The sequence below is a fragment of the Octodon degus genome, unplaced genomic scaffold (genome assembly GCF_000260255.1).
Source record: "Octodon degus isolate 3935 unplaced genomic scaffold, OctDeg1.0 scaffold00002, whole genome shotgun sequence".
Classification (NCBI taxonomy): domain Eukaryota; kingdom Metazoa; phylum Chordata; class Mammalia; order Rodentia; family Octodontidae; genus Octodon; species Octodon degus.
This window is the reverse complement of record NW_004524578.1, coordinates 26383576-26396149: the sequence shown is the minus strand read 5'-3', so window position 1 is coordinate 26396149 and position 12574 is coordinate 26383576. Positions and strand designations below refer to the sequence as shown.

General features: G+C 39.1%; 1 protein-coding gene and 1 non-coding gene across 5 annotated transcripts in view; both read right to left on the bottom strand.

The window, feature by feature from the left end:
- The window catches only part of Ttbk2 (tau tubulin kinase 2), a 169937-nt gene that overhangs the window by 63311 nt on the left and 94052 nt on the right, over positions 1 to 12574 (bottom strand). For all 4 annotated transcript variants that reach the window (XM_004623364.2, XM_023711161.1, XM_023711152.1 and 1 more), the window contains one exon: positions 2936 to 3009. In XM_004623364.2, the coding sequence (XP_004623421.1) occupies positions 2936 to 3009 (74 nt within the window). The remainder of the gene's footprint in view (positions 1 to 2935; positions 3010 to 12574) is intronic.
- On the bottom strand, positions 4924 to 5058 carry LOC111816260. The gene has a single exon (XR_002820699.1). It is a non-coding gene; the product is annotated as a U4 spliceosomal RNA (small nuclear RNA).

Sequence of the window (12574 nt, the reverse complement as noted above, 5' to 3'; positions counted from 1 at the left end):
GTGTGTGTGTGGTACTGGGGATTGAACTCAGGACCCTGCACTTGCCAGGTAGGTGCTTATTCTACTAAGCTATCTCCCTGGCCCCCAGTTAAATCTCAACAAGCATCCCAAAGGCTACAAAGGCCACTGTTACATGATATATATGTCTCCTCGCTTTTCCCAGTAATGAGAGTATTTCCATTTATAGAAAATGACATTTTGGTGAATGTAAGATTTTAACTGAGCCTGGGAATGTTGCTCAGTGGTAGCATACTTGCCTTGCATATAGGACTCCTGTGCACCATCACCACACACACACACACACACACACACACACACACACACACCCCTTAAAAAAAGAAAAGAATTTAAGAGAGGACGTCCTAAGATTGAGATACTGTAGATTAAGAAAAACTGCTCTGGGGTCAGGGAGATGGCTCAGTAGACTAATCACTTCCCTGGCAAGCACAAGGGTCTGAGTTCAGTCCCCGGTTCTGCAAAAACAAAAAAACAAAAAACAAAAAAAAACAAGAAAAAGGAAAAATTGCTCTAAATATTACTGCAAGAATATTGGCCTCAGACTTCTAAGCTTTAAAGCCCAACAAGTTAGTTCTAGGAAAATAAAAAACCTCCTTTAGCTTCACCGTCTCCATTTGCAAAATGGGGATAAAACCTGTCCTCTCCCCTCATGGGATTATGAGGAGAATCAAATAAAGTATTAAAAAAACAAAAAATTCTGGTCAAGGTGAGAAAAAGCAGGGTCTTTTTGAGATAGGGTCTCACTAAGCAGTTCAGGTTGGCCTGGAGCTCACTTTGTAGCCCAGGCTGGTCTTGAACTCACAACAATGCTCCTGTCTCAGACTCCCAAGCACTGGGATTACAGGTATGTGCCACCACACCTGGCAGGGTCCACATTAATGCCCAAGGGCAGCTCTTCAAGAAATAAAACTGCCAGTTCAAGAGATAGTAAATCACATAATCAAAAGATTTTCAGAGTAAAGTCTATCTTTGAGTTGAAACGAAATGCTGAAAGACAAGGGAAAAAAAGAAAAGCCTTCTGATGAAAATCAGTGTCTCTGAAGTCAACATTAGGTAGGCAGGTAAAAGAAAATAAATAAAATGTCCAGGGACTGGGGAGATAGCTCTGTACCAAATAAATAAATAGGATTTTAAAAAATAAATAAATAAATAAAATGACCAAAATAAAGTTTACTAAAGATGAAATCCTGAGAATTTACCCTTAGGCAGCAAAGTGCATCATGGCTTTCAAGTGTTGAGGGTTACTATAGTGTATGAACAGAAGAGCTGACAGTGAAAAGAGAATGCCTTCCTCTTTTCCTGATGTAGCTAATACTTCCATAGTCCCTTGCTGAATTTTCTTTTAACAAAATTCTACCCCCATCTAAAAGAGAAGGAACAGGGCTATGTTAATGGTGGAAGGAGAAGGGGAGCTAGCAGTGTAGCTCAGTGGTAGTGAGTCAAGAGATTTAGCACATGGCAAAGCTGGCTGGGGAAGCAGGCATGGCCTATTAATTACAAAATCCCCATACATATACAGAACAACTTCCAAAATCCTATACATGGACTTCTCAGGATAATTCAAGCAGATTTTCAATAGGATGGCCTAGAACTGACTTCAGCCTGTGATGTGGGATTCAAACACTGCTTTTCAGGACCCTTATGTAGAATTTCTCAGATTTCCTTGAGATATGGACAATATTAAGGACACACTGATGCTATGAAGAGTATGAAGAGCTTGCTATCCCAACTTTCCACAATAGTCCATTCTGTGTTTCCCAGACAGTGTGTACTTTCACCTTTGCTCTTACCCTATTTTTCTCTTTACTTGGCCCAAACTCACTCTGCAGTCATTTCTCCCCAGCTCTTCACTTTTATTTTATTTTTATTTATTTATTTTTTTGCTGAACCAGGGATTGAACTCAGGCCCTTGTGTTTGCCAGGCAAGCACTTATTCCACTGAGCCATTTCCCTGGCCCCACTTTTATTTTCTTGAATAAACTTGACCATTGTTTTTGCCTGTTTTGTTTAGTTCTTTGAGATGAGAAGAACCTGGAATCTAACTCCAGAGGGAGAAGTGAGCAACCCAAAACCCGGTATTTAGTTGGTGAGCCACTTTTAGAAGTAGGTTACCCAGTAGAGCCCTTGCCTAGCATGTGCAGGGATGGGGACTGATTTTCTGCGCTGCAGAGAAGAGAGAGGTACAGACCGACAAAGGCAAAGACAGAGACTGAAGGAAATACATAAACAGAGAGAGACAGATAGACAAAGAAATGGGGGGGGGGGCGGCTCATGCTTAGTCCAACCAACATAGTGTTTTAGTGAAACCCTGTCTCAAATATTTAAGAAGAACTAGTGAAGAAGCTAAATGTGAAGGCCCTCGATTCAATATCAAGTAGTACATTAAAAAAAAAAGCAAAAACAACAGTGAAAGAGATAGAGAGTAATGACATTTATCTTGTCTCAACTAATGCTGAAATTTGTAAGCAACTATGGCTATCACCTGGCAACATAAATGGGAAATTGAAATGCCTAAGGAAGCAACCAAGGAAGGAAAGAACAGGAATAGGGCGAGACTTTATAGCCCACAATCCATGCTGGGATTAAAACTTTGCAATAATAACTATCAGTGAATATACAGGTCAATCAAAATAGCTGACAAGGACAACCATTTCATTTTTAGAAAATCTCTATCAAGTATATTTAAGTAAGTCCATCCAGCTCAGCAGCATAAGTGCCTGCCTGGTAAATGCACGGTCCTAAATTCTATCCCCAGTACAAAAATAAATAAGTAAGTAAGTAGGTAAGTAAGTTCCATCTGCACAATGTAAAATATTGACATGATGCCAATTGTTTTCAATTTTTATTCATATGCACTATAATTGAGTATTCTGATGGAAATGAAAAGATTTTGAGATATATTTTCTAGGTAACCTACCTGCAACTGCATGACCACATAGTTGAATCGATCATTCCTCCCACAGCCAATAAATCTACAAACATGGTCTTTCCCTGGGTAAAAGAGAAAAAGAAAGAATATAGTGGAAAAGAATACACTATACTTTTTTTTCTAAAAAAATTAACTTTTTTCTATATAGTATTTTATAACTTAATATAAAAATATGATGAGATCTTAAAGATAGGAAATTTCTATCATTCAAAATATTTAACCATCCACTCCCCAGGTCCTGTACTGTTCCTTATGTACTCAAATAAATATTTATTGAATTAATAAATAAAAGATGAACAAGGGAACAAATAAAAGGTTAATTAAAAGTAAAGATTCAGAAGTCATTTCAGATCAGTAGCTCAAATATAACCCACATGGAAGGACAGAAGAACAATAAATAAGAACTGTGTCAGAAATATGAATCTACATTTTAATTTGTTCTCACTGTTCAAGAGGAGGTCTCAAAAGAAAGGAAAACGACAAGGTCTCTGTAGTCTAGGCTAGCTGGATTTTGATATGTAGCTTGGGCTGGCATCAAACTCATGTTTCTCCTGCCAGCTTCCCGAGTTCTTAGATTGTAGATGTGCACTACCACTGAATTCTAGATTCTGCCACACTCCTTATTACATGATTTCAACAAGTCTTACATCTTTCTGGGCCTCATTTATTTGGACAAGCTCAGTAGTTTTCAACCTGAGTCACAAGTATGAAATTCAAAGATGTGTTGGCTGGGAAATAAAGATCATGCTGGAAGTGTAGCTCAAGTGTGAAAACCTTGGGTTAGGTTCAATCTCTGGTACAAAATAAACCAGCTAGCCATGGAGGCACACACCAGTAGGCCCAGCACTCTAAGAGTCTCAGGTAGGAGGATTGGATATTCAACCCAACCAGACAACTTAAAGACTTAGTGAAACCAGGCATTGTGGTGCATAGCTATAATCCCAGAACTCAAGAGGCTTTGGCAGGACATCAACACCCTAATCTGAACAGTGTAGTGATACCCTGTCTTAAAAAACTAAAATCGGGACCCGAGAGATGGCTCAATGAAATAAGCGCTTCCCTGGCAAGCACAAGGGCCTGAGTTCAATCCCCGGTTCCACAAAAAAATGAAACAAAACAAAACAAAAACCTAAAATCAAAACCAAAACCAAAAACACCAAAGGAATTTAAGGCACTTATAAAAGTCAGTGTTTCCATCAACCTTGACTATCTGGTAAGTTTTTTAAAGATCCCTAAATTCTAAACCAGGTGTAGCAGCACAACACCTGTAATCAAAGCACTCTGGGAGGCTAAGGAGGATGGCAAATTCAACCCCTTCCAGGGCAATTTAGTGACTGAAACTCTGCCTCATATTAAACATTTTTTTAAAAAATGGGCTGGGGATATAGCTTAGTGAAAAGGCCCTAACATTTGATTGCAGGAATTTAGATTCCTAAATTCCATACTGCTCTGGACTGATTATAGAATATGAACATTTGAAAATGCTCTAAATGATAAACTTAATTTAAAAAAAGAAAAAAGTTCTCTAAATGATGTAAGAGCAGGCAGGACATAGATATGTGAAAGTACTGCTGAGTAATAAGAATCACCAAAAAAAAATTTTTTTTTATATTTTATTTTTTAATTTTATGTATTTGGTACAGGGTCTCATTATGCAGCTCAGACTTGTAGTGATCCTCCTATTTCAGCCTCCCTAGCACTGGGATTACAGGCATGCGTCACTACACTGGATCTTGGGGGACGGTGCCAGTATGGCATGTGGTGCTAGGATCGAACCTGGGTCCTTGCGCTTACCTAGGCAGGTACTTAAACCACTGAGCTATCTCCGCTGTCCACCAAAAAATATTTTTAGAAAAAGAATTACATACTACAACAATACATTTTAGAATATCACTCTGATGCCAATGAAAATAACAGACTATATAAAAGCCAATCTAAAAAAAAAAAAAAGCGAATCTGGAGACAGAAAGGTTAGAGACAGGAAGGTCACAATATCCTGCAGAAGACAAGAATAGTACAAGAGGTGATTGAAAATATGCTGAATTTTTCAATTAGCAATAATTGCGCCTCGGATAAACTCATTGGCTACGATACTGCCACTGTGCAAAGCTCATACGCTGAATTTTTTAGGGTTCTTTTTTTTTTTTTGAGACAGGATCTCACTATGTAGTTCAAATAGCCTTGAACTCACTATGTAGCCCACACTGGCCTTGAACTCAGCAGTCCTCCTGCCTCAGTCTTCTGAGTGCTGAGGTTACGTGTGTAGCACTGTGCCTGGATCTGAATATTTAAATTTTAAAAATTATTATAGTTAAATTGGCATTAATTTCCCCTCAAGATACACTCTACCCCTTTCAAAAACAAATATCCCAGTGTTCTTGCTACTCTCTGAAACAATTCTGTAAATCTGAAGTGTCTATACAAGGTATGCTAAAAAAAACTGAATGCAATGGCAAGGCAGGTTTATAAAACTAAGAGCATCTTTATCCACTTATTCACCAGATCTAGGTACCTGCAATTTCAGGATCTTTCCCAAAGTCAAAATGATAATGAAAAATATATTTTTTGAATCAACTTAGGACACTGAGACAGCCACAAAAGCACAACTAAAGATACTCACCAAAAAGTATTTCCAGAAGTGCTTTAGAAAGTATCAAGAATGATGGATTGTGTTCAAAGCTAAGGGAAAGTATTTTGAGGGGGATTTGTAGCAATGTCTTTAATTGTAATAATTTCTTATTAGAACATATTTTTCCAAAACAGCATGAATTATAAAAAAAAAAGAACAGATAATAGAGTAAGTCTGAGAAATATGACAGATGTAGGTTTGCTTTTTTTTGTGGGGGAGTACCAGGGATCGAACTCAGGACCTTGTGCTTGCCAGGCAGGTGCTTATGCCACTGAGCTATCCATATCCCTGGCCCCCATTGATGTAGGTTTGTACCAGAAATCGATACAATTAAGTGAAGTTTTATACCAAAATAAGGCAATCTAGAGGTTGTATAGGTATTATTATTATTATTATTATTATTATTATTATTTAAAGGATATTAGAATATTGAGATCAAGGATGGTAGAATTGAGTAAATATAATTTCAGGCACAGTACTAAGACACAAAGACCAAGCTCCAGACATATCTCAGGAAAGCATTACTGTGGAGGACAGAAGCACAAACACAGATGGATGAAAAATAAAAAGAAAGTTTTAGCATATAATTCTGGAAAATTCATGAGCAAAACTAAAAAGCAGCCTCAAGGAAACAGGAACAACCTAAGAGCCAGGAGGAAACTCTGAGAAAGAACAGTTTATGAGGGCTGGTGAGATGGCTCAGTGGTCTAAAGCACCTTAGAACAAGCTTAGCAAAAACAAAGGGACCGCAGTTCAATCCCCCAGCACCACATGCCAGCCAGCCCCGCCCCCTGGTGGGCTGAGCTGGCCACACACACAAATAAAAAAAAGAAAGAAAGAAAGAAAACAACAACAACAACAACAACAACAACAACAAAAAACAGTTTATAAGGCTGGAAGTGATGTGAAGTGCCCACTGATAAACAGGATTAGGAACCCATGAGTGCATGAAAGGGGCAAAAGATTCTTTTTTTTTTAAAGCAGAATACATTTATTGGGGGAAAGAAAGCTCCTGTCTGAAAGACAAAGGGGGACCTGAGTCTTGCTTGCTTTGTCTTTTTGAGACAAGGTCTCGCTATGCAGTTCTGGCTGGCCTTCAGTTCACTTTGTAGCCCAGGCTGGTCTTTTACTCACAAGGATCTTCCTCCTCAGCCTCAAGTGTTGGGATTATAGACATGTGCCAGAAGGCCTGGCTCAGAAGCTAGTTTTTAATGGGGTAAAAGAATAAATGGGGGGCTGGTGAGATGGCTCAGTGGTCTAAAGCACCTCCTTAGAACAAGCTTAACAAAGCACAGGGACCGCGGTTCAATCCCCCAGCACCACATGCCAGCCAGCCCCGCCCCCTGGTGGGCTGAGTTGGCCACACACACACACACACACACACACACACACAAATAAAATAAATTAAAAAAAAAAAGAGTAAATGGGGCTGGGTGTGGTATGGTATATACCTATAATCTCAGCATTTGGGAGGCTAAGGCAGGACTATCATCACAAGTTTAAGGCCAGCCAAGACCACTACATTGCAAGACCTTGTCTCAAAAAAAAAATGGTCAATGGAATGACACAATGAAGGTAGACACTTTTGAGTACATTTGCTTATAAAACAAGGAATAGTGTCAGGGCTGTAGCTATCAGGTCAACATTTGGTAGACTGATGAAATTCATCAAACACATTTCAAAAACTCTGTCCAAAGACTGACTTCAAATATAGAGGGCCAGGGATATAGCTCAGTGGCATAGCACCTTCCTGGCAAGCACAAGGTCTTGAGTTTTGATTCCCAGTAGCAAAAGAAGAAAATTATAATAAAATTATATGATAGATAGATAAGATAGATAAATAGATTACATATATATCATTTTAAGCTAAGCACAGTAGAGCATGCCTGTAATCCCAGAATTTGGGAGCCTGACAAAGGAGGATTGCAGTGAGTTAAAGCAAGACCCTGTCTTGGGGAAAAAAAAAAAAAAAAAAAAAAAAAAAAATCTAAACTAAAAAAACAAAACTGGAAAAAAAAAAAAACCCATCTTTTTTTTTGGTGGAACCGGGAATTGAACTCAGACCCTTGCATTTGCAGGGAAACGCTTATTCCACTGAGCCATCTCCCCAGCCCCACCCCTTCATTTTAGTTAATAATTCCAAATTTTCTTTTGTGTATCTGGGTTATTAACTACTAATATAGGGGAATGAAACTCCCAACCTGAAAGGTACCTGGGATGAGTTTGTGTTCTCTAAAACCAAAGAATAAATTTTAGGAACAAATGGAGGTTAAGAGCAGAATATTGGGGGAAAGAAAGCTTCTGTCCAAGAGAGGGACAGAAGGGAGACCTGAGTGAGTTGCCCCCAGGAAACTGTCTTCCAGGGATTTTTACAGAGTAAAACCATGCAGTGAGGTGGATCTGAGGTGAAGAATACAGGAATTTGCTTAGGTGGGCATGAGGTGAGACAAAACTATGGCCAACCAATGAGATTATAACACCATTGCTCAGGTAAAGTTGATTAAGTCCAGGACCAAAAGAGGAACCAAGCCACAGGACCAGGGTCTCTTCCTGTGGGTGTCTGGGTTAGTGACTCTTTGGGCTTTTTTCAAGGTGACTGATACTTAGAATATCAATTCCTGATGCTCATCCCTAGGGAGGTATGTGGCTGCATTGGTTTACTCTTTTGTCTTAAGATTTGGCCTATACCAGTAGTGTCTGTCTCTTCCAACTTGCAAAGTCACCTTGTCTTCCATACTGTCTCCCTGAAGGCCTAGTCCTGTCTGACTGCCTATGATATTTCTATCTAATTTAGCTGCCTACAATATTCCACCCTCTGAAGAAGTAACCCGGAACTTCTGTGAGAGAACAATGGGTGATGACTGCTCTGGCTTCTTCAGGCTGAATGGAGTCATAGTTGCTGAGACCGGGAATCAGACATACTCTCCAGCGTTCTATCTAAAGGCCCCCAATAGACAGCAGACATTTTTTCTTGGGTAGACATAACTTTAAATCTGGAGGAGACAAAGCCAAAGAAACAATTAAACATGCATGAGCCAGAAAAGAAAAGGATAATTATGAATATAAAAGATTTTTCACGAAGGAGACAGTAATGATGTCCACAAAGATGATAAAGATAGGGTCCAGGGGACCCCAGCATCTTACATGCCACTGACTTGATATCTGATTTTTTTTTTTTTTTCTGTATTTTTCTGTATTTAGGTCAGGGTCTACAGGGTCTCACTATGTAGATCAGACTCATAGTGATCCTCCCATTTTCAGCCTTCCAAGTGCTGGGATTACAGGCACACACCACCATGCCCAATCTCAATTGCTGTCTCAGCATGCACAGCATGCTGGGGATTGAACCCTGACCACTGTGCTCTGCCTAAGCAGGTGCTTTAGTCCGCTGAGCTATCAGGCAGACCCTGATATCTAATATTTTCTCTTTTTTTTGTGGAACTGGGGATTGAACTCAGGCCCTTGAGCTTGCCTGGGAAGTGTTTATTCCACTGAGCCATCTCCCCGGCTCCTATCTAATATTTTCAAGAGCTACTGAGACATTAGTGTCATAGGCAGCTGAATTAGACAGAAATATTATAGGCAGTCAGACAGGAATAGGCCCTTAATGAGACAATATGGAAGACAAGGTGACTTTGCAACTTTGGAAGAGACAGACACTTTCCACTGTGGGCCAGACCTCAACACAAAAGAATAAACAAATGTAGCCACGTACTTCCCTAGGAATGGGCATCAGTGATTGACATGCTAAATAAGTATCAATCACCTTAAAAGAGAGGAAGAGACCATGTTCCATATTCATTCCCACTTCCCCATTTGATTCTGATTTAAGCAATTTTACCTGAGCAATGGTGCTTGTAATCCCATTGGCTGACCATAGTTTTGTTCCACCTCATGTCTACCTAAGCGAGTTCCCATGTTCTCCATCACCACAGACCTGCCTCACCACATGGTTTTACTCTATAAAAAGTCCCTAGAAGAGATAGCTTCCTGGGGACAACCCGACTGGACTCCCCTCTTTGGTTGCTCTTTTAGACAGAAGCTTTCTTTCCCCCAATAAATACATTCTGCTCATAACCTCTGTTTATTTCTAAAATTCATCCTTTGGTTTTAGAGAACAAAAACTCATTGCAGGTACCTTTCAGGTTGAGAGTTTCATTTCCCCCTTTACCATTAGCAGAAGGATCTGGAATGTAATAACCTTTTTAAAGTTTTAGCAGAGATAGCTTATTAAATGTGGGGCTTAATCCCTTTATCTTCCATGGCTGCTGGGTATTGTCTCAAATAAACTGGCCAACTATTATTACTGAGGGCACATGAATTGTCAAGTGTAGGGAAAACAGTGAGTACTCTTCAGTTTGCAAGTGGGTCCAATGGCTAGGTTACTGACAAATCTGCAGGAGTATCTATCAAAAGTTTAATAGGTGTTTTCTTTATACTGGCAGTAACATGGGTTCCCTCAGACTGAGAGGTGAAGACCTATGATCTCATCAATCTGAAATTTCCTCTGATTCCATTATGAACACTTTCTTTTTTTCCCCTCTAGTAGCTTTGGACATTTTTTGTTTGAAATGTCCCTTCTCTCTGCCTCGATCCAGGGAAACATAACTTTTTCTGTTTCCCAACTGGCCTTCCTTCTGATAGGTGGCTAGTATCACTATTCTCATTTTTTGTCTGTATTTCCATTCTGTATCCTTTCTACTATGAAACACTTCAAATTAGACAAATTCATTCCTGAAAACCCTTCCTTTTTTTTTTTTTTTGCAGAACCGGGGATTGAAGTCAGATCCTTGCGTTTGCCAGTTAAGCACTTATCCTACGGAGCCATCTCCCCGGCCCTTAAAAACCCTTCTAACTTCTATGGCTCATGTCAGACATCTGGGGCCCACTGAGCAAGATATAACCTTTTGGTTTTAAGGTCTCCTGCAGGGAGCCCTGCCCAAGGAATGTGAAGGCCACTTCCCCTGTAGTGGAATTCCTGATGTATGATTAGACTGATAAAGAAAGCAACTTTGACGGCAATCAGCCCTGCCTAAGGAACATTTAGATAGCTTCCCTTGTAATGAGGCAGGAAACCCTCGGTCCCCCTTCTGTCCCTTTCTCTTCCACAGAAGCTTTCTTTTCCCTAAAAAATATTCTGCTCTTAACCTCCATTTGTTTCTAAAATTCATTCTCTGGATTTAGAGAACTCGCTCCAGGTACCTTTCAGGTTGGGAGTTTCATTCCCCTGTAACATTACCACACTACTCTCTCATTCTTTGTGCTTTTGATAAAAAGGACTGTAATAGGCAGCCAATGTGGTGGCAGGTGCCTGCAGTGCCATCTACTTCAGAAGCTGAGTCAAGGGTACCAAAAGATTGAGACCAGCCTGGAAAATTAGCAAAACTTCATCTATACACACACACACACACACACACACACACACACACACACACACAGAGCTATAAGTATCAGTATACTTATATGAAATATAAGTATGAAGCAGGGCATGGTTCAGGTAGATAGCAAGTTCAAGGACAGCCTGGGCTATAGTGAGGTCCTAGCTCAAAGAGAGAGAAAAAAAGTGCAATGGAAAACTCAATAATCACCATGTACACAATTCATGTTGAGGACTTCACATATTTTTGCAAAACTGTATAATCTAGTAAACTATAATAAAAAATGAAGTGATTAAAACCAGCAACTCTGTTTTTCAAATTCACAGGAATGCTTGTAACCCCAGCACTCAGGAGCCTGGAAGCAGGAAGACTGCTATCAGTTTGAGGCTATCTTGAACTACACAGCAAGACTGTCTCAAAAATATTAAAAAACAGGGGCCAGGGAGATGGCTCAGTAGAATAAGTGCTTCCCTGGCAAGTGCAAGGGCCTGAGTTCAATTCCTGATTCCGCAAATCAATAAATAAATAAATAAACAACAAAACAAAACACACATTTAATTAGTTCCCTTATTATCCATTGCTCAAGATTCTACCTTCAGTTGGAGATACAGCTCAATGGCAGAGCACTTGCCTAGCACACACAAGGCCCTAGGTTCAATCCTGAGCACCACACACACACACACACACACACAAATGAATCCACCTTCCCATTATATAACATTTAAATGCAGTATCTTTGTTACATAGACATTTCAACTATTTAAGGACAAAAGATCATTCTAGATTTAATTCCTCTTGGAATACTTCTTTTAAAACCTCTTTATAAATTATACCCAACCACCTACTCTTAAATAGACAAAAGAAATTAATGAGCCACAGATCCTTCATTGAGCAATCAAAGTAAACTTTCTGGGATTCATCAATATATTCTCATTGCTTTGGATAAGAGTCAAGTGAGTTCTTGTCTTACATTTTAAGGAGTAGTGCACTGCTGCTCTTATACACAAATAACACAATTAACAGAACAAATAAAGTTAGTTCAATACAAATGTACAAATTTCTGGAAGCATGGAATAATTACAATGTACTTGAGACAATCACTTTACTATCACTTAAATTTGTTAAAACAACTTTATAACAATGAATATACACTAAGTATCAGTCCATGAGAATAGAGATGATCAACTTGTTCAGGTACGCAATAATACCTGACAAGTAGTGATACATTAAATCAATCTTTGAATGAATACATTAACAGGAATAATAATAGTTGAGGGAGGGAGGAAAGGGGATGGAAAAGGAATTAAGATGTGTTATATACATGCACCAATTCCCTTTGAGGAATGTAATCATTATGTACTACAAACATGTACTAATAAAAAAAGAAAAAAATTTTTAAAACTAAGAATAGTTAATAAGATATGCATAATATATACACATATATGCAAGAATTTTGTGCTAGGCTCTCCATTACATACTTAACACTCATTTAATCCTTCCAATAATGTTAAGTATTAATATATCCTCTATTTTTCAGATATAGAAATGGATTCTTAAAGCTGGACATGGTGGCGCACGCTTGTAATCCCAGCACTCAGGAGGCTAAGGCAGGAGGATTGC